Consider the following 24,313-nt stretch of genomic DNA (forward strand, 5'->3'; position numbering starts at 1 on the left):
TGCACTGTAATTATCCACATACCACATTTCAATAGTGTTGAAAAGGAAATCATTTTTGACTCTTTCAACCTCTCCAAAATAATTACATCTCTCTATAATTTCTCACAGACATTTGTGCTTTTGGCCTAATTTCTCAGTAGATTTAAATCTCAACATATGGCTTGTGAGGAACTAAGCTTACTAGTCAAAAATAAACTTTATGAGAGGGAGGCTTCAGACTAGTGGCTAAAGTAGCAGCCTCGTAATACCCTGATATAACAATCTGATAAAGGTACACATTTGGAAACAACTAATATTTTTCATAGCTTGTATCATCAACAGTAGGATCCTGGTGGAATATAAAAGACTTAACAATATACTGTCAATGTAGAGGGGAAATCATGTACTGTTCCATATCTCTCTATCAAACTCTCTGTACAATTGAAAAAATACAGTCCGTGCAAAAAAACTGGGCAATATGTGCTTTTTTCTGTACAGTTTGATGGTTTTATTATAATTACCAGATTAAGCCACAGACTGATATTTATACATGTATTACAGGTTTCCCATATGAAAAGAAAATTGACAACAGAATCCAAACAATTTAAAGAAAATCATAAAAAATAACTTGAAAATATGTTTACATTACAATGGATAAACAGGCTGACTTATTGCCCCTTTCTCGAAAAGGCATAAGACTGTTCCTTTTGTCTTCATTATCACCAATTCTTACTACAAATGAGTGAGTGAGTTGGGTTTAACGCCGCTTTTAACAGTATTCCAGTTATATCGCGGCGTGTCAGCTTCATGTGGGAGGAAAGCCCGAAGTGATGCAGGTCTCAGATGTTTATCACTTCGATGAAACCCACGAGCACAGGTATGGTACTGACAAACCTAGAAACATAATCGGGTCGAACCGGGATTCAAACCCACAATCATGGGTATCCGGCGTGCCCACAGGACGCAATTCTGCACAGCGAATCGCGGCGCCTTAGACGACTGGGCCACCCGCGCCCCCTCTCACTACGAGTGGGCCACCTTTCAGACTTATACTTATCAAGTCTCATTTCAACTTGGTTCAAAACCCAGTTATATACTATACATGTAACTGTTGACACTGGGTAGGCTCTGACACTGCTCACTTGACACTGATAATTGAAATTCAATCTTTATTTCATCTGTGTATGTTCATTTATTACTGTACTGACCTGTGAAGAGATCACCTGTTTATAACAATAGACCTGTATTAAATAGTGTTCAATAACATCCCGCATGGACTGATCATTTTGGCATCAGCTGGTCAGGGGGTGATCAATTTCAGAGCAGATCTGCTGACTTGAAATCACATAACCAATATGACATGACTCGATGAGTTGATTGTCTCTCAGGCTCCACTAATCTACACTCAATCAAGATGGATGCTAGATTTTTCACTGATTTGAGATCAAGATGTTTCCAACTTGATGTTTTGTGTATATGATGCTATAATGAACATGTTTTTAGAATCAGAATCTTATCGTTTCTTATAAACTATTTTGGAGAAAGCTATGTACTTTGTTGCCAGGCTGCACAGAGAGAACAGTCTATAGTTAAATCATCAGCTCCTCATACAGAAACCTTCACACCAGCAACGTCTAATTTTGATTATGTGCAAAGTTGAAGTGAGTAACAAATAAATTACAACACTCATTTCAGTCCGATGCCAGAAGATACAAGAGAGTTTCAAAATGAATTTAACTCCCCTTTGCTTGTTGGAAATGCTTTGAAATAAACTCGTCATAAAGTCTGTATCTAACAAAAAACATGGACTTGTTAAGAAATCTATATGTGAGACTAAAAGGGTTTCATAATGTATAGAATATATCTAATGCGAAATTTGCCAATTTGAATAGCTGCCATGCTTCAATAATATGGAGTGAGAATGCCATTACTTCAGTACATATGCAGGTTACAACTTCATACAGTGACATTTCGCAAATATCTGATATGAAGAACAAAAATAAAAATACCTATTCATAAAAATCAATACTGATAGAGCAGAGTAAACCCTACAGTCAGTCTGGTCTAACAGCTTGGAATATGACAGTAGTATTGCAACGCATTATTTCCCCAGATAACACCTTGAGTTTTAGGTAAACAACTTTTTAAGGCTTAAGTAATGAGTTTGTCCAAAACATTCCCTGAGGTTGTAAAGAAGAAATTGTTAATATCATGTCCCTCATATGCAGGGGATACCTCATGAATCATAAATGTCAGTTTAAGGACATCAGCATAATGGACCAGCAGGACCACCTAAACAATGCTAAATAGTGTTAATGTCTAATAAACTGTTCTTGTAGAAACCAGAAGCCATAACACAAGTGTCCTCATCACGGCTTCTCTGACAGCTTGATCGACAAGAACATGAACTCTGTATGTCTGTCCTTGGTGTTAGTCAGGTATAACAATGACATGTTATTACCACCCTTCTCAAAGATGCAGCCAACACACAGGTGTGTGCTCTGCAAAGTCCATGATTTATTCTATGCCATGATGTTGAACTTGAGGCCTCAGTGTACAGCTGGGGGCATGGCAGTCACACACAGCCTGGGCTTTTTGGCTTTTGGGCTCTCATCTTCCTACACTACACTGAGCTGACCACTATTGCACCACTGTTGGAAACATACTCACATACCCATGTAGGGTATCAAACCCAGGCCTCCAGCAGAACAAGTGGAAGCACTATCCACTAGGCTACTTAACTAATTAGGTGGCAGCAATATGCAATAACTTATACATACTCGAGGTGTAACGATACACCGGTGCACTGCAAGTTATCATGCCACGATACAATATGTGATACACTTGCTAAAATAAATTATTTGGTTTGTATTCTTTAGTGAGGGAGCTAGAGTACAATGATGCATGGTGATAAGAAATCATACAACACTGTTATCAAAATGGAAAACATTGCTAAATGCAATAAACCAGAAATTGTTACCCATAAAGTTGTATGTTCTCTTATTTCACCCCAACTTCTAAAATCCCATTCAAACAGTTAGATGGATGAAGACTCATAAACCTGCTCTGAAATATCTATATGAAGAAGTTACCACGCGATTTGACGTGAATATGCATATCGTGATACTTTTCATATCATGACCTATGTATCGTGACCTTGCTGTATCTTTTCAACCCTAATACATATAAGGAAGTGCTTCCGTCATCTTTTTCCTACATTTTATAGAATAACAATGCCTATTTGGAGTATTGATAATAGCACTACAGCTTCTATACATCAAATGCCAAATTCTTGCATATTTCATTGTGAATAACAGTCAGACCCAAATGTGCAAAAACTGTTGTGTGTACTGGCTCGAACATGGGAGTTCCGGGTTAGAATAGGTCCCCAACATGTTGGCTGTAAGAGGCGACATAAGGGATCAGGTGGTCAGACTCAGTGACTTGGTTGAATGTCTGTCATTGCATCCTGACAGCAGCTCATAATATCAATCAATGGACTGTCTGGTCCAGACTCTATTATTTACAGGCTGCAATTTTATTGAGGGAAAATATTGTTGAATGAGAAGGTAAACAACAAAGAAAAATAAACAAATGCATCTTTCAGGATAATTTGTCAGTTAATTTTAGCTAAATTTATCAAATTAAGCTTCAATCTAAAGTTGCTGACTGCTAACATCATACATATCCTGCAAAGTGTCTGGTTAGAGATGTAGTATGTTCATCCTTAACCATGTTTGTATCCAGGCCTGACATGCATGGCCTGTTCCTCGACTATACCACTTCTATATGTCAGGTATGCCCTGTGGTGAATACATCATCAGCCACTCTGGCTGACAGCAGAGCTTGAGGACAAATACTGATTATCATGCCGATAATAACTATCCCATGGACTCCCCACCATGCCTAACATGGGGGAGCTGACTCCATCATTACATGTGTGTGTCTCAGTCCTTTCATGCTATCACAATTTGCTCATTAATTCAGCTTTGGATATGTTGGATATAAAACCCTTGATGTCTACACACTAATTAAGGAGTAAAAATGGCCATAAACATGCCAAGCTATTTACATGTACTTCTGAACATAATTTTAAAGCCATAGCTAGAATGATATCATTTAGAATCAAGTGTTTTAAATTAGCCATTTAAAAAAAAAAATGACCTCATGTACAATTTTCTTACAAGTAACAATGTCACTTGAATATAACTTTCATGCAGATGGCATAAACATTTTGGGATCAAAACTGAAATACATGTTTAATCAAAATACTGGACAATGGTATCTTCAGACATCAATATAGGTGATAACAAATTGCAAAAAAAAAACCCAACAAAACAGCTATTCAAATCTGTTCTACTACTTGTAAAAACATGTTCTTCAAATTCTGACAGTTGATGGTGCCATATTGGCATGAGTATTTACTGACAATGGGGCGGTCGGGTAGCCTAGTGGTTAAAGCGTTCGCTCGTCACGCCAAAGACCCGGGTTCGATTCCCGACATGGGTATAATGTGTGAAGCCCATTTCTGGTGTCCCCCGCCGTGATATTGCTGGAATATTCATAAAAGCGGCGTAAAACCATACTCACTCACTCACTCACTGACATTCATACTAACCATATTAACCATGAGAAACCAACCATATTAAATGAGATAACCAAAGGATAATTAAACATAATATGGAACATTAGGGAAACAGATAATTGTCACTCATAATTTCATTAAACATGTTTTACATGTTTGTTTTTTAAAAAATGAAAATGCTTTCTTGAAGAAACATGCCCACCAAAATAATTGCTCCTTTGCAAAATAAACAAAAACACTTCTAGCCCTGACCCTGTTAGAAATGTTTCACTAAAGGTAAGATGATGACATTGCCATCTTATAACACCAAAATAGGAATAGATCAGGCACTGGTCAAGCACAGACATCCCCATATACACTACAAAAGAAGATGTAGGTGTAGCAATGGCCCAGAATAACTAGGTAATTATGACGCACATGGATATAACAAAGTATGCTGTGTCAAGACAGACAAATCCGTCTGTCTCCACTCCTGGCTCAAATGAAGCAAGTATAATTAAATGGCTGCAATGTCAGCCATTGATGTTCTCAGGAGGATGTATCGATCCAAAAGGTTAAAGCTATGATAACTACAATAGGACAGCTATCTTACTAATATTTAGCCCTCAGCAGCAAGGGCTGAGAGTATCGGAGAGCTGGTAAGTTGTTTGTACAGCTCTTTCCCACAGCAAAGGAATCAGAAGGTGCTATACCCAATGTTCAAAATCTATTTGTCTAAAATTAGCAGATGAGGTGCTTGGCATTGTAGGCAGCAAATGATGGAAGGGGCACAATGAGGCAGTCGGATGACTGCACAGTTCCTGTGTCTAAAACAGTCATAAATAATGTAAAGGGTCATTGTTAAAGCAGCCATCATCAACATAAACACACAAAAACCCATAAATGTATGTCCTTTGGATATTGCTGAACATGCTGAAGCTTATGTTTGGCTACAAAAGTAAAAAATGAGGTCAAGTATGACTTTGCCATGCCTGACAAAAGCAAGCTCACAACACATGCTTATAACACAGTACACCTACTGTAAATTATACAGGTTTTGAAACTCTTGATATGTTAAACACAAGGCATATTAGACATTATCATAAGCATTAAATTCAAGACTTTCAGTTCAAAGAAACTGAGATCAACTTCCACAGAGCATGCAGAGTATAGTAAACAATTCATGACATTTATCATTTGTTTATTTGAATACTTTTGACTAAAAAAATCAGTTGTGTTTGAAAATTAATGAAAGTCAAGGTATCCTTGCCATATACCGTATTCGACGTGATAAGCGCCCAGGGCGCTCTCAAAATTAGAAATAGGGGGCGCTTATTAGAATATTATTTTGAGTTGAAAGATCGTAAATTTTGTAGTTTATGCTAACAGCCTGAAATGTTTACATACGACAGATATATTTTTCAAGAATTAAATTGCCCATAATTAAGGGTGATATAACACACGAGTGCGTATTATGCACGAATAAATAAGTCTAGTGTACATTGATCAATCGGAAGGGTTGCTGATTGGGATTGTTCACTAGCCAATATATTAGCAAATATCGCCGTGGGCGCTTATTACGTCGAATACGGTATATCCAACATAAAAGATGGCAGATTTAGGGGGTCCTTGGCTCCTTAGATTTATAACCTGTAGGAAAATACTTCTGACACAGTCTAACCTTTGAGAATAACAGTAAATGTTTAGAAATAGGGTTGTATGTTGTTTTTCTCAGGTCAATGACCCGACTCATTAAGCAATGTAGTGATAAATTTAAAAAACTGAAACACTACATTGCATATTTGCCGTCGAACTTATCAAATAACTTTCTAAGTTTTACAGTCTGTACCAAAACCTATTGAGTCTACTAGTGTGAATATGCCTCTTAACATCATTTTCAGTTGATTTTAGTGTTATTCTATGGACTATTATCAGCTCAGCTTACAAGACAGATTTGTACTAGACTAGGGTTCGGACTATTCACTAAAGCCGCAGACTGTGTTATTAACTATTTGTACACAAATAAACTAACCAAACTAAGTTTTGTTTCACTGCAATCATGGCAATAGCAAAGAAAGTAATGGAATGAATAGCAATACCTATGACGAAGTGTTGGTGCTCTCTATCCTACAATCCATACAAACAGTACACAGATGGTGCTGCTATCAGAATACTTAATGTAACAGCTTTTAATGTAATATTTGAACACAACATTCCGTTTGTTTATTGCTCATCATCATTCATTGTGTTTGTAGAAAAAAAGATGCTCAACACCGCACATCATCTGTACTTGTATAGTACAAGTCCACCGAATCTCTGCCAGTGCTCTTTCAGAAATACCCCTTCTTTGAGGGCTATGCAAATCGTTAACTTTATTTCAAGCAATGGCATATTTCAACCAGGTTTGTGTAGAAAAGAAATATCGTTGAACGGAATCAGCGTGCTAGAGCAACTTGTTGGCTACCCATCAACTTTCTAACTCCTATCAGATTCACAACTGCATGCTTTGTACTGTAAATACTTGTCCTTTAAGCATCAAACCTCCACTTTTAATTGCTGCAGCCCTAACTGTGGCTAGCCTCTGAACAACGCTAAATCCACACACCTACAAATGTATGTAATGAAAAGTGTACAGATGTATCTGGGCACACCAGTGTCAAATTTATTTTTACACCACCTGCCGTTTTCAGCTATCTTCCAGCATAGTGGGAGAAGGGATTGCCTGGCTTACCCAGGATAGATACTGGCTGCCGGCACTGCTTGCTCCTCTCGTCGGCCTTCAGCTAGCATGTAATATGGCTGTGTTCACTGTACCTAATACTCAGGTAATGGAGAACTCCTGACAACAGTGTACTAGAGAATATACATTCGCTGAATGCACCTATCATAACACTTGGCTAGGAAGCAGAAGGATAATCGGGCAGATGAAAGTCACAGATCGGCAAGAATGGTGAATTCTTAAAGAATGTGTGTACAGGATAATCTTGTAGCTTGCTTGTTTTAGCTATTGAAGATATATATACACACTGAAATGTTGGCTAAGAAACAGTTGTAGGAGGGAGGGAGGAAGGGGAGGTTTAGAGGCTGATTGGGGTAGGCAGTGACCTCACTTCATCTCTAATGATAAACGCAGGTTGTTTCTCCTGCAGAGAGTGGAGGTTAGGCAGGATTAGAGAGAGCTGCACTGCCTCATCCTGCAATGAAACTCCTGCAAAGTGGTCCACCACATGCTTTCAGTTGTGGAGGCCACTGGCACACTCTTGCTTCAGAATAGAAGTAACTGTTTTCTCATAAATTCTGCATTTCTGAGTGGTAAATATACATCGTTGGGAGTTGCACAGACTACTCATTAAACAGATGTCAGACTGACCTGCATACGTCATTCACAGAAGTTAGACCGTGAAGAGATAACAAAAGATATGCATTTATGAAGCTTATCATAAATCATCATGACAAATATCTATCCACCCTTAATCATATGCAGAAGTGTTGCATTTACCTTGGTGGCAGACAAACTTACATTGACACACCTCACTCCTATCAGTATCAGTACATTTTTCCTTATTTTTCTGTGGCAACATTATAATGTTTGCTGAAAGATAATCTAGTATTTCTGAGGCAAGAGCATTAATGAATAATGATAGTACTATTATTATCAGCATTTGACACGCAGACTTGTTGTTATCCAGGCAATGCAATCGCTAAATGGGATGTTTGTGTCTTGTAAAATCCATAAGAGTTCTTCCCCACTGATGAGACGATGAGGGAAACCTTGTTTCCTAAAACCAGCTTAGGCTAATGGGCCTTTCAATCAGTTTACTCTCATTTGTTCACAAGGTATTTCAAAAAGCTGCTTTTGAATATTTTATTTGAACACAAGCAGATTTTTGTTTTTGTAACAGAAAACCAGTAAATTCCCCCTGAAAGTATTCTACTCCACTGTGCCAACAACTACACCCCACAATGAACTATAATTTGGCATAACACAGAAATAACAATGTCATCAGTTGATCAAAATCCAAACAAATAACTTAGCTTTATAGCCTTTCACAATATAACACCTAATAAATGAACTATTTACAGAAAAAAGTATTGCCATCATAAGTACAACCATAACATTTGAAGACTTGTCATGTCAACTTGTTGGAATCGTGCATAGAAATAGGAGGACTCTGACATTTTAGACTCGACATGAATCATGTTTACAAGTTGCTGCATCCTGATATTGAGTGTTTCGTACAGCAAGGACAGGACTTGAGATTGATTCAAATACTTCAGGACCCAGTTACTCATTACCTGTCCAAGCATTTGTCTGGTTTCACATATATGTTCTACAGACATAAACACCACGATGTTGTATAAATTGAAGAGCTTGGGCGTCCATCTAGGTCAGAATTGGAGGGTCATGCATATTTTCAATGGTAAGCCCCCAGCAATTGGAAGCACAGTTACATCCTCTTATCTTGTCAGAATCTGTGAAATATAGCATTATTTTATTTTTTTAAATTCAACACGGCCCCTAAAAAGCCTGAAATTCTATTGGCCCTTAGGATACCTTAAACATGTTTAATATGTGAGTGAGTGAGTGAGTGAGTCAGTGAGTGAGTATGGTTTAATGCCACTGTTAGCCATATTCCAGCAATTTCATGGCGGTGTTTAACATTAGACAAACTGAATCAAGCTAGCATACCTGTTAAAAATTGGCATCCCAGCTGGTTTGAGGCTAGAAGACTCAAATGGTTTGGGCACAGACTAGGTATAGTCGATGTTCTCAAGCAGCAAAAGCATTTTGAAATGTCTAAATAATATGACGATGTACAAACACATCTTTGCTTGATGGTGTAATGGTGAATATTGCCTTGGTTACACAGCCATTTGATTCATCTGCATAATCACATTCAAAAGAGAACACTGAAAATTCCTTTAGAAGTAACTGCATGCTATCTATATACATCTCATCAAAGACGACAAGGAATGCTAAGTGGGTCAACCACTGCCCAATATGGGAGGAGTGAAGTCAACTTGACCTCAAACAAAGAAAGCTAGTCTGCAGGTTCATGTAAATACGTATACACGCTTAATGTTTACATTTCAACAACAGCCCTGATACCTTCATTACAAGTGATGTTACTTTCCTATTATGCTATCTTTCACAGCAAAGGGAACTAGGGCCGTTACGATTCACTCGCGTATTCAGTGATTCGAACCGTATCCGTTGAATCGAACCGTATCCATTCATGAATTGAATTCGTTATTCATTACCACGAGATTCGAATATATGAATATGCAATCATGTGCATTTACATACCCTGTACCTAAAACATCCATAAGAACATATGATATGCATAGATTTCTTTAAAGACAACACTCTTATATATTTAATTTGACAGGACTTTGGTCACTGGTCATTGTAGCATTTGAGCAGATACCAAGACTAAGTACCTGGACAAGTGCAGTATATAAATGTATAATATAGAAAACAAGTATTTGTCACAGAGTGACGAAATATCCCCCGCCTGTACACCATAGTACCAAATATGAAGACAATCCAGCGATTAGTTCTTGAGATATTGTGGCAACACCGTTTTCCAACTCCAAAAACAGATTTGCCTGCTGTGACCTTGAAAATGGGGTCAAGGTCACCAAATCTGACAGGTGTATGCGGTGTCTGTATATACACTATAGTTCCAAATATGAAGACAATCCAGCGATTAGTTCTTGAGATATCGCGGCAACACCGTTTTCTAACTCCAAAAGCAGATTTGTCTGCTGTGACCTTGAAAATGGGGTCAAGGTCACCAAAACCGACTGGTGTCTGCGGTGTCTGTATATACACCATAGTTCCAAATATGAAGACAATCCAGTGTTTAGTTCTTGAGATATCGCGGCAACACCGTTTTCCAACTCCAAAAGCAGATTTGCCTGCTGTGACCTTGAAAATGGGATCAAGGTCACCAAAACAGACTGGTGTCTGCGGAGTCTGTATATACACCATAGTTCCAAATATGAAGACAATCCAGTGTTTAGTTCTTGAGATATCGCGGCAACACCGTTTTCCAACTCCAAAAGCAGATTTGCCTGCTGTGACCTTGAAAATGGGATCAAGGTCACCAAAACAGACTGGTGTCTGCGGAGTCTGTATATACACCATAGTTCCAAATATGAAGACAATCCAGTGTTTAGTTCTTGAGATATCGCGGCAACACCGTTTTCCAACTCTAAAAGCAGATTTGTCTGCTGTGACCTTGAAAATGGGATCAAGGTCACCAAAACCGACTGGTGTCTGCGGAGTCTGTATATACACCATAGTTCCAAATATGAAGACAATCCAGAGTTTAGTTCTTGAGATATCGCGGCAACACCGTTTTCCAACTCTAAAAGCAGATTTGTCTGCTGTGACCTTGAAAATGGGATCAAGGTCACCAAAACCGACTGGTGTCTGCGGAGTCTGTATATACACCATAGTTCCAAATATGAAGACAATCCAGTGTTTAGTTCTTGAGATATCGCGACAACAAACAGGTGGGACGTACGGACGGACGTACGGACGGTCGTGAATACTATATCTACTGATAATTAACAAACCATGTCAAATAAGTTACGTTGTTAATGTTTCACTGACTATAACAAATAATACATCAACTGCTGACTTATTATTGTATTCGTGAATTAAAATTCGTATTCATTATCTTATATTCGTGGTACGAATCGTATTCGCCTCAAAGTGTATTTGTTGCAGCCCTAAAGGAAACCCATGTTTCTTGCTAATATTATAATCATGTCATATCTTAACCATCAAGATGATTAACTTTAGGTATAGACTTTCCATTTTCTACTCTTTTCACCACCCTTTTGTTTTCCTCTTTCTCTCTCCTTCCCACCCACACCACATGAGTCGAATGAGTGTCTTCCTATTTCCTTCTTGTCAAGTCTAGGGCATACATTTGCTCACATTTGCTCCTGTTTCCCCATGAACACTTAGTACAGGAAAACAAACCATCTCGATCAAAGAAAATAATGTGAATCATCAGTCAAACCTCTTGAGTCATGGTCGTATTTGTAGACACCCAACTAAATTATTATGAGCAAACTACACATTCTTCTTTTTAACATAAGCTGTATGGCAAGGAAAGCTTGACTCGAATTATCCAACTGTATTCATTCTCTTTCAGTAGTGATACGAGTTGGTTGAAATTTCTTAATCAACTAATCATGCCACTGAACTACCATAGTTGTGATCTTCTCCAATAAGTGGAGCCCCCACCCCCGACCCTCTTCTAGACCAATCTGTGAGTAACACATAAACGTGCCCCAAACTAAGAACTGAACTTTGTATAATTATGTATTTTCTCATGAATATTTGAGATATTTTTTTTTAAAAAGCACAGCAGTATAGAAGGGGTATACAGGGTTTTACATGATGCAAAAATGTGCATCCAGTACACACAAATGTCTAGAATGGATGCAGGGAAAAACTGTACCAAATTCTTGACGAGAAACATAAAGGTCCTGTAATTATTTTAATGTTTAAGTCTTACAAATGTCAATACAGTGCACAACAGCATTTCATTACTTTACAAGACCCTCATATTTCCTGTATTAGTTTCACTGATAATTGAACTATGTTTGTTCTCCAACAACGAAGTTGTTGTGTATGGTTTAGATAAGTGCCACGCAAGTTAGGTCTACACAGACAAACCAGTGCTACAGAAAACAATGGTACTCTTTCACAAATTAACATATATTTAACAAAAAAAAAGTCAAATAAATATGGAGTTTGTGAGATGATTGGGGTGACTATCACTGAACATAATCTTCTTAATGATTGCTAAAGTATGACCACTCATGTCTCAAGTTAACAGAGCCTGAGATAAAATCATTTGTGACATCTATCTTTGATTGTATCCTACAAACTACACAACACATAACTTGACAATCACATCATCATACATCAGGAAAGTCTTACAAAGCAAAGCTAAAAATAGACAATGATAGACACCCAATTATGTCCAGCAATGCTATATCAACCACAAGCATCAAATAACACAGCTATATATGATGGATGTATTTGTCAAGAATACATAATCAAGAAATATCAATTATCACAGGCATACTTATTAACCTATGATGAGAGTGACCAGTAAAACCATGGGAGTTGAAGACTTTCTTTCTTACATTCTTATGGAGACAAAGCAGTGACAAGTAACACATTAAGAAGGATGAGGGAGCAGAATAGAACCTGAATTACAGAACATCCATAGGTTTCATGAGTTTTACGTGAGTGAGTGAGTGAGTGAGTGAGTGAGTGAGTGAGTGAGTGTGTGAGTGAGTGAGTATGGTTTTACGACGCATTTAGCAATATTCCAGCAATATTGGCTTCACACATTGTACCCATGTCGGGACTCGAACCCGGGTCTTCGGCGTGACGAGCGAACGCTTTAACCACTAGGCTACCCGACTGCCCCGACTTTTATGTGAACATGGATATAATAGTGTTCAAGATATGGGGTTCCTGTCATAACTTTAATGATAAAAGTCATTACAGAAGAAAATGTCAAGGGCCTGTTGGCCACCCTTAATTCTGAACACAGATATAGTGTTCTAACCATGTTAACAGTAGCCTACGAAATTAGCCACTAGTCTCAGCCAGAGTCTAGTAAAATCTTGTTTGGTCAAGTTAATGGTTCGATGCCACTATTAGCAATATTCCAGCAATTTCATAACGAGTGTACTCGTGAAATGGATGCACATATTGTACCCATTGTACATGATTGCATGTTGAAATAACTTTGGCTGAAAAACATTTGTTAACCTCGAATCAATGACTGGAAATATTTTTGACTTTTCACTGTGTTGATAGATTTCTTGTAATTTAGATTTGAAACAGGTTTTGCAACAAGTATTATAAGCATTATGTTTCCTCTGATTGATTCTCTGCAGGGGCTGAAACAACCCAAATTTGCCAATAAAACTTTACAAACAATACAAACACAAAACCTTTACTGAAGTTATTGCTGTAGTAAGTGATATTGCATTATTTTTCAGTTTATTTATTGGAAAATGTCTGATGTTGCAGAGGAACATGTGGCCTGGCGTAAATGTATTGAGGTACACATTACAATACGAGCTGTTTGGCGTTCCAACTCTCCAAAGCTGAGCTTGATAGCTTTTGTCTACTCAAACGGTTATTTCATGCAACAATGAGTCATAAAAGCTGATTATGGAAATTACAAAATAGTATAACCATTTCCTTCCAGTAAGTTCCATAAATGGTACTACCATTTCCTTCCACTAAGTCCTATAGATGGTATACCCATTTCCTTCAAGTAAGTTCTATAAATGGTACTACCATTTCCTTCCAGTAAGTCCTATAGATGGTATAACCATTTCCTTCCAGTAAGTTCCATAAATGGTACTACCATTTCCCTCCAGTAAGTTCCATAAATGGTACTACCATTTCCCTCCAGTAAGTTCCATAAATGGTACTACCATTTCCCTCCAGTAAGTTCCATAAATGGTACTACCATTTCCTTCCAGTAAGTTCCATAAATGGTACTACCATTTCCCTCCAGTAAGTTCCATAAATGGTACTACCATTTCCTTCCAGTAAGTCCTATAGATGGTATAACCATTTCCTTCCAGTAAGTTGTATAAATGGTACTACCATTTCCTATCAGTAAGTTCCATAAATGGTATAACCATTTTCTTTCAGCAAGTTCTATAAATGGTACTACCATTTACTTTCAGCAAGTTCCATAAATGGTACTACCATTTACTTCCAGTAAGTTCTATAAATGGTACGACCATTTCCTTCCAGTAAGTTCCATAGATGGTACTACAATTTCCTTTCAGCAAGTTCCATAAATGGTACTACCATTTCCTTCGAGCAAGTTCCATAAATGGTACTACCATTTACTTTCAGCAAGTTCTATAAATGGCACTACCATTTACTTCCAGTAAGTTCTATAAATGGTACGACCATTTCCTTCCAGTAAGTTCCATAGATGGTACTACAATTTCCTTCCAGCAAGTTCCATAAATGGTACTACCATTTACTTTCAGCAAGTTCCATAAATGGTACTACCATTTCCTTACAATAAGTTCCATAAATGGTACTACTATTTACTTTCAGCAAGTTCCATAAATGGTACTACCATTTACTTCCAGTAAGTTCTATAAATGGTACTACCATTTACTTTCAGCAAGTTCCATAAATGGTACTACCATTTACTTTCAGCAAGTTCCATAAATGGTACTACCATTTCCTTCCAGTAAGTTCTATAAACGGTACAACAATTTCCTTCCAGTAAGTCTTTAAATGATACTTCTACAGAGCTAAGGATATGTATATTTAATCTCATAAAATATCAAATCTCTTACTCCAATGTAACAAATGTTATATTGGGGATAACACTTTCATAGTAAAGTACTTTTGGGGGTTTAGTCCCATCTGGAATTCAAACCCACACTGCAACTAGCACAGTGAAGCAACTAATTGCCAGCAAACAAAGTTGGCGATCTAACCCACTCAGCCACTGAGGCTTCCACAAAATGAAAGTCCAACAACTAGTAGTCTCGATCAGATACTTTGTGTACCCCTCTGATAAGTGTAAATTGGCACGGCTCCCTTGGCTGAAAGCTATGAACACACAATGCAACACCTCTCTGCAGCAATAGAAACTGACATTTTTGGTCTAGTAGTCCTCATAATGATAACACAGCAAAATCCTAAGAAATGGCACATTTCTACTAGTCCTTACGATTCCTCAACTAATGGGCAGTTTGGCAAGGACTATAGGACAAGTGCCAATTTCTAATGCGGCTCTGTGTCAAGATCTATGGACAGCTCCATTGAAGGTCATGACGGATGAACCTTGAGTGAACTATGACCTCCCAATTTAAATGAAGGATGCATGGGTTCTTGAGCCAATCAGATGTCAGCTCTCTTCAACATTTCTTTACCACGTTCATTCAGAAATATCGATTTGTACAGAAATATCGATTTGTACCAATGAAAACCCACATGGACCACACATCTTCCTTTGATCTTACTGCCTTTTGGATGTAGATGCCATTTCGTTCAGAAACGACCGGGCGTACTACATATTCACAATAATACAATAGCATGATTTTATTTTTTGCCTGTCGGATGTCCTCAATTATTTTCTTTTTCAAGATATAGAAATCAGACACGCTTGTCTGTCTGTTTTGTTCATTGTACTGAGAATTTGAAAGCCTGTGTGGTAATTGGCTGATTAGAATGTACACCTGACACGACCTCCTATGGGGGTGTCCTCAATCTTCACCCAGAACGATATACCACATAAGAGTCCAAGATCTGATTTGAATGAGATTAGTATATGTGTGTATAGTTGCATCCAGTGTGACAATTACTCATCGCTGTCTTAAACGAACCTTGTGGAAGGAAGTGGACAAATGTCTATAGGGCTGACAAGTAAAAATCAACCAGTACACAGGGATATATCACGAGTCCTGCCTGAGTTTTACTTGTCTCGGAAAAGTGAACACAGGGCAACACATTGACCGAAAGCAGCGCTTACTTCTTATTGAAGGGGAACCAGTGAAGATCTTGGTTAGAATAGGTCTTCAGCAACCCATGCTTGCTGTAATAGGCGACTATGCTTGTCGTAAGAGACGACTAACAGGATCAGGTGGTCAGGCTCGCTGACTTGGTTGAAGCATGTCATCGATCCCAATTGCTTGGATCGATGCTCATGATATCAATCACTGGATTGTCTGGTCCAGACTCTATTATTTACAGACCGCCGTCATATAGCTGGAATATTGCTGAGTGCGGCGTAAAACAACAAACCAAACAACTTATGGAAGGGGACTCATAATGACTGACTGAACTGAAAGTAACTTTGCTGCAATAGAAACTAACCTGAAATCTTCACTATCCTGAATAGTGACAGTACATAAGAACACTCTCTAAACTCTCTGAAACTTTCAAGCCCACTGAATACCTAGGTTAAGTACCACGCTTCAGTTGCCCTACATATGGTTGAGTCCATTGAACAAACCAATGCCCTCATCATCTACAAACTGTATTTTCTTGAATATAGGGCACCCCCCAAGCATAATCAAGATAATGTGCAGTATTTTGGAGAAAAACATAGATTTTTAAAGTATAATATGCAGTCAAACACCACATAATAACACTTCAGAAGAACAAACAGAAGAGAACAAACTTGGTTAATGAAAGTGTGACTTTTTGATAAAAACATCACCACTGGTCACCGACCAGTTATTGCCATTTTTGCGTGTTATTTCTTAAATATTCCGTGTACAAAGTTGAATGTTTCAATAACTTTGATTTTTGGAAACTATGAGAAAATGCATGTATTTCTGTTGGAGGAAAAGGTTACAGTAGATTTCTGTCATAATGAGACGATAAGGAATCAAAACAGTGGGAAAAAGAAGTTTCCCATTGACCAACTGTACCAGTTATCGCCATTGTCTGAAGAGCACATGCCCTGGATCATGCACACTTCTTAAGTTATACAAATTAGATTTTCTATTTTCTCTGATATCGCACTCAATTTTATATTCATTACAATTAATAAGAAATGCTTTTAACAATTTGTCATCTGCAAACTGACGAAAACCAATATTACCCTAAATTGACTTACACATGCTTATCCTCAACACTATGTACTTTGCAATTCGCGATATTTATACAGGGTTATGCATTTTTGGAAAAATAGCTCAAATAGGTTTTAGAATTATATTTTGGGAAAGAAATGACAGACAATAAGCTATGAATGTGCATCATCGTGTTGTTGGATTGTTGTTTACACATGAATTAGTCACGGGACACCCTCTGTGTCTTTTGTAAAGTTGTATTTGAGCAATGTGATTATATGGTGCGTTTTTTAATATTTCCTCACATGAAACCGTTTTGTACACCATTTTTGGATAAATATTTCTCTCTTCTAATGAAAATGAACAAAAGTAAAACAAGATGCGATCACATGCACACTATAACATGGATTTGGCGATAATTGGTCCTCGGAGATAACTGGTTGCTAGCCAAGAGACATGAAGATTTACTACTTAAATCTTATTTCAAGTTTGCTAGATATTTTTTATATGCAGAGATCAAGACTATCATGTGTATTTGTCCTGAAAACAAAGCTGGAAATAGCACTCAGCCGTCCACATCTTCTCACAAACCTATCAGCAATCAAGTAAATATAATATCCAATAGAATTTTAATACTATGATTGGCAGAAACTGTTTCTGAAACTATTATTCAACTAGGAACAATCTGCTTCAATTTCGTGTGAGTTTAGTGGCAGTTTAACATTATAACAATATGCATAGCTTTTTACGTATGGAACAGTTTGATGCTAATGCTATAGTCCCAAATGAAGCAAAACTAGATTTTCCTCAGGTTCAGGTTCTGAATCTCCCATATTACTAGGGCTCCTTGTCAATATAAATGGAGTTGTTCGTTTCTTCCAAAATCATATATTTTCAGAGAATAGGCGTTAGTCTAAAGTGTGTGTGTGATCAGAACTATTTTCAGAGAATAGGCGTCAGTCTTACATGCTTGTACCAGTCCAGACATACAACAGTTTTATAGTGTTATTCCAATAAGATACCATGCTGCAGATACACATGGATATCCCACTCAGACAGATTATATTGACTACGAAATGGCCAGTTCTTGTATAATCCCCTTGATGTCGAGTGCCAGGCAGAGTAACAACAAGTACAATCTGTTAACATTTTTTGCTATGATAAAGCACGAGGATGGAACCACCGACCTGCTGTATGTTGGCTCCTATTCCTCATATCTGTGTTATTCAACTGGTATTCAAATCATTGTTTAGTAGGCAACAAGGAAGGGCATGACTAATTTTCTATTTTCACAAACATTTACACTATGACCAGCAGATGTGTTATAATAATCTAATGGCATAAAATACAGAGATGTATCTAGCAACACAGAACCACTCAGTAAGTGAGGCTTTCATTTGATACCTACCATTCGAACAATCTCCGGATACGTAGGTTCTGTCAGAACATTGCGTGTAGCTGTGATGTAATCCACTAATTCATTCAGACAGGCCCTTTTAATTTCCTTACTCTTCAAATCTGACACAGGGTCCATAAAGTCAAACACAACACAACATTGCTGAAGCTTCTTGATGAACAAGTCCTGCTGTTCCCCAGGTGGAGTATCTGAAATGATAGATATTTCATAAATAAGATGTGTTAGACACCACAAACAAATACAGCCTAATGCCATCTTTCCAGCTGTACCAGTGATATCGAGGTCAACAAAAATTAACAAATTCTAGTTACTGTTGGGAACATCGGCCATGAATCATGATTGCGAGCACTCAACTTCTTGCCCACCCTAGTGGTATATTATCAAATATCATACCCCACTATGGCATTACCTTTGGGAACAATGACAGCCTGCAACATACACAACTAATCTGAAGCCCGAGTAAAGCAAAATTTTGTTCATAAAAAGTCCATATCATGACACTTAAATCTACAAACACAAGATTCATACGGACATGAAACACTAAAATTCAAGGCCTTTAACAAAATTCAAGGCTATCAACTGTCCTTTTCAAGGCTTAAGTTGGGTTATTACTTTATTATATCAAGCATACTGTCTATTATATTAGTTGTAAGAGCTAAAAGCAGTGTGAACATAACAAATTTTTCACAATCTGTCAAGATTTTTAAATTATCTTACCATGCTTGCAGTTTAATTCAGGAGTGGAGGGGAGAAGGCTTGTGCTTTTAGCCCCCAAAATTTAAAAAAAAAGAAACCCACACTTCCAAAGACAATGTTGCATTTTAATGTTGTATGTTGTGCTATATGGGTAAGAGTGGGTGTACCTCTGGAATATTTGAAATTTTGAGATAAAAGGCCAATGTCAGAAAATTCCTAGAGGTGACCCTGCTCTTATATACAAGTACATGTCAGTTTGTACAAATTCAAGGCTTCTCAAGATATTTTGGTGATTTTCAAGGCCTTTTAAGGTTGACACAAAACAATCAAGGCTTTTCACAACGGACCTTAAATTCAAGGCCTTTTCAGCCTTGTGATGATGATACCAAGTTTGGGCAGGTAGACTCAAAAGCTTTTGGCACAGAATGCAATAATGATCTGAAAATCAGGATGATGTGACCTTGAATTGTTTTCGTTAATGAAACATTCTAAAGTTATGAACTGCAGACATCTTTAGTGATGTTATGGTTCCAAAAATCGTGAACTGGTTATTTGACCTACTGTAACCTTTCATTTATACCAAAATATTCAAAATATCTTGTGCAAGGTACAACATTCAAACAGCAATAATTCCTGACTGACATTCACTGTATTATTTCCTGTTCTGCATGAACATGCAAGATGTGTGAGAACGTAATCAATTCTTGTCATTTGGATTCTAGGAAATATGTGTTACCATGGTTACTATGACATACAACATTTAATGAATGAATGTTGTCTCACATTCATGAATTCACTCATTGGACTAGTTGACTGTTGAGCATGGCATACAAATTAGACTTTATTTTACTCAGAACAAAGACTGGTCATGAATATGTGCATTATAGACTTGCAAAGTATGTAGTTGGTTATTATTCTTAAATTTAGCTTAGTATTTGATTATTATGACCAGCATTGTCGATGATGATGTTTTTAAAAACTGTTGTTTTATTATTCAATATGGGGAATGTGTGACAGCAATGAGGTTATCGGTGATATATCACCAGCATATTACGTGATTTACATCATTGATATACTGTAAAAAACTGAGGATTCAGGACCTTTTTTATAACAATCTTATTGTAAATACATCAGATTGTGACAATATAAATATTGATAGTTTCAGAAATGTTACTGCAAATGATTATTAATGATATTAAACAAAGACAATGATTACCGACTTGCACATTTCTTAAATAGAATAGGAATTCTAATCAAAGAGTAACCGGTTGCAACAGGCCGAGACATCTTTGATATTACATTGTATCATGCTAAAAAGAATTGCCCATACAAAATACAGTCCCAGTATCATTTTCAACAGTAACTTTAAGTGAGTGAGTATGGTTTTAGCCACTATGGGCAATATTCTAGGAATGGGCTTCACACATTGTACCCATCATGCCCATGTGGGAACTCGAACCTAGGTCTCGGGGCTACGAGTGGACGCTTGAACCACTAACCTACACCACTGTCCCAGATTTCACCTTAAACAAATGTAGATCTATCAGCTGAGTGTACTAAGAGGTTTAGTCCCAGACATTTGCAATCCAACATGATCAAGGAAAAGATCTAATTACTTGTGATGGGGATCAATCTGAAAGTTCTGATGGATGATCATTCAATATGACCAACCAATATTAAAGCTTCTGTTAGTCTATGCAGTAGTGTTTTCATCTACACAGTATGGCTGTTGAGCCTACAAAATGTTTCCAGTTCAGTTCACAATGGTTCAGTCCAAACGGCTTATCTAAGTTCCTATTTGAAGATAAAGAAAGAAGGATAAAACTGCTCCTTCACAGTCACCCCCATTGTAATCATAATGGCTGGAAACACATGGCTGGTAGTTGCATTACATGTATCAGCTGTTAAGACAGTACAGACATGATATTCGTTAAACTATCCACATCATGAGCATCGATCTATGCAAATGGGATACATTAACAATGACACGCATCAATCATGTCAACGTGTCTGACTACTTGCTTCTTGCGACAGCATGGGTTGAAGACCAATTCTTTATCTTTTCAAAACTTGGGTCAGACCCTTGACTTCTAAAACTGTATTGTATACTCCAAAAACATATTTAGGCTACCTAGTCTGGTTTGGACCTGATGGGGAAATTTCTTTTCATCATGTTCATATTAAGAAAAGTCGAAGACTCAAAAGTCATTGAATATGTATGTGAAGTCAAAATAACTTCTAAAATTAATATCATAAATATAAACAGACTTGTAAATATTAGTTTGCATGTAACATCATAAGTAGTTTAAATGCCAATGTTCTGATTTGACCAGAAACCTCTGGAGTCACTATTGCCAAGGTTTTACAAGCACGATATCTCCATTCTATTATGACATATATTCTGGACACAATCACCACTCTAACTTTGTTTCGCAAGTGATGCTTCAGCTCCGTCTCTCTCATCAATAATTTAACAACAGAACTTATCTCACTCATGAGCTCAAAAGAAAGAATGTATGAAAATTCCTCTTCTGAACACATAGTTATTTGTTGTTTAAGACCACACACTGCTATATGATAGCGATCTGTAAATCAAAGAGACTGGTCCAAATGTCCAGTGATTGCTATTATGAACAATGTCCCAGGCAGATCAACCAAGTAACAGACAGTAAAACCCCATCCATTTTGTCACCTTCTACAAGCATACTGTAGGTGCTGGGAACCTCTTCTAACCTGGAAACCCATGGTAGTTTGGTATGCCATAGACCATTAGACCTAATCTTATTTTGATTAATTCATGTATGATTAATTCATAATAAGAAAACAAAATTCAAATTAGTGTCATGAATGAACTTTTAGAAGGAAGGGATGTTTTCCTGAGTACTAAGAATAAGACAAGGGTGAGAACTCCTTATGCTACAAGGCCGGATATTCAAAAAGGCATGGTGGCGAATGAGTGATGTATTTGTCACAAAATAGAATGGAAATTAATAAAACTGTGGTAACATGTGAACATGTGTAATAACAGAGATTTTAAATTGTGATTTCAAAGATTAGTGACATAATGTCCATGTCTATTATCGTCATATAAAAAATCATGGTAGTAATGTACATCCTTGAAGTGTGAACAAGGACAGGTACTCATGAGCCTAATATAGCCTGAGGCCTGAGTGTATCCAATCATTTGATTATACCAGTTTATTTCAAACCTATGATTTGCAGATTCATAGATTAGTGACTGTGTCGAACCCTGACTAATTACCTTTGCAGTTTGTTTCCTCCCTGTATCCACCTTATCAAATACACAGAACTTTTATGTAAGTACAGATGTAATTCAGATCTTACTATAATTCTCTTGAATATCTTTATAGATGAGCTACTTAACAATATCTCAATACCTGCATAATTGTAATATATCCCTGCTTAAGAAAGTCTAAAGGTACTCAAGTGCAATTCTTATTGTGGACATTGCATAACAGTAAGTGAATAATGCACATATCGATTAATCACATAGCCAACTTGTACTTAAGCTGATTAAAGAGAATAAAACACACTTCAATGGCATTTGAGATAGATTAAAACTGACACCTGCATATAGTGTTTTTAATGTAAATATGTAATAAATAATTAGGATTCATGTAGAATTGATTGAATTCAAACACATTTGCCATGCTTTGAAAGATTATCTCAAAACTTTACACTTGTTTATCTATGAACAGTCCATGCAAAGCATTCACAATTATTCTTATAGTCACATCAAGATGTTTCTAAAGTACTTGTTGCATACTAACATAGCCAAAATGGCGTAGAATGCTATTTTGGAACCATTTTCTTAAAGTCTATTTCAAAAAGGTTCCATTTGACTAAATATATAATGATGATAATTATGAGGGGGAATATTATCCACAGTTTAGCTCACACATAACGAAATTGATACGACGACACAATAAAATTGGAAATTACAACGACAAAATTGTTTTATTAACAGTTATGCTATTGTAATGTAGTGTTTGAAACAGACTATAACCGGCCATGATGCCAATGGCACCGGTCTGAAATATCATAAATTAATCAGACATATCAACATGTGAGAAGTATAGAAAGTGTACATTGGACGGCATTACAAATTTTATGACTATCACTAATCTTACCTTTAAGATGAGGTAAAGCCTGCAACTCAGGGGCATTTTTAGTCCGATAATGCGATGAACCCTGAGACCGTTTCTGTTTTTTAGATTTGATAGACACCTTACTGGTGAAAGGGTCGATTCTATCGGCAACCTTCGCAGACATGATGGTATTTTCTATCGCAGGCGATATCGCCGCGATCCCGTAAGTGAATATGAACCTGACTTTCTAATTCATAATCGCTGATTCGCTCCAAGTTTTGAACATGGCCTCTGCTGATGCATTGCAAATTGACAATCCGTGGATACACTTGACAGCGCACTTCACTTCTCCAAATGGTAATTTATGCTCCGCTGACTACTCCATGTAACAGACAGATGTCATAAGATTGACCCAATATATGTATCCAATGAAGAGATCTCACTTAAAGTGTTGTTTTGAGGGCATACAAACTCGCAAACAGATAATCACAATGTTGCTACTAATGGTTTCCTTCACATCTCGTCATGCGGCAAGTCCGAGAGACTTCAACGAGATTTGAACGACCTCGTTCCCGAGCTTGAGGTCACAGGGTCATAGGGTCGCTACGAGCGAATGTTTACACACCAACGCTAAATAATAATCCAACGTGAATACATTTAATGATTTATAACCGTAGACTGTGTTTTTAAGTCGCATTGTTAGACATTCCATATCTCCTATCCTTGAGTATCATTTAATTCTTCCGTATTAGCAATTTTCTTCACTTTATATTGTGTTTAATGTATGCGGTAATCAGTTCTGAATGTGTACTGTATTCTATCAGAGACCATATACCGGTATATGGTCTCTGATTCTATTAAATATATTCTGCATTGTTTTTCTCAACGCATAGGCATAGGCATTTTTTGCACACTGATTAAAATAAGATATTACACAGATTT

General features: G+C 37.2%; 1 protein-coding gene across 1 annotated transcript in view; it reads right to left on the bottom strand.

Moving 5' to 3' along the window:
* LOC124134886 (serine/threonine-protein phosphatase 2A 56 kDa regulatory subunit epsilon isoform-like) overlaps nucleotides 1-23,918 on the bottom strand; it is a 56,638-nt gene extending 32,720 nt beyond the window's left edge. Inside the window, exons 1-2 of the mRNA XM_046499977.2 lie at nucleotides 23,414-23,918; nucleotides 18,558-18,754 (exon numbers count right to left, since the gene is read on the bottom strand). Of these exons, the coding sequence (XP_046355933.1) occupies nucleotides 18,558-18,754; nucleotides 23,414-23,555 (339 nt within the window). The 5' untranslated portion in view covers nucleotides 23,556-23,918. The remainder of the gene's footprint in view (nucleotides 1-18,557; nucleotides 18,755-23,413) is intronic.
* Nucleotides 23,919-24,313: the final 395 nt, after the last annotated feature.

Source organism: Haliotis rufescens, unplaced genomic scaffold, assembly GCF_023055435.1.
Source record: "Haliotis rufescens isolate VD_foot unplaced genomic scaffold, xgHalRufe1.0.p SCAF_3, whole genome shotgun sequence".
NCBI classification, from domain to species: domain Eukaryota; kingdom Metazoa; phylum Mollusca; class Gastropoda; order Lepetellida; family Haliotidae; genus Haliotis; species Haliotis rufescens.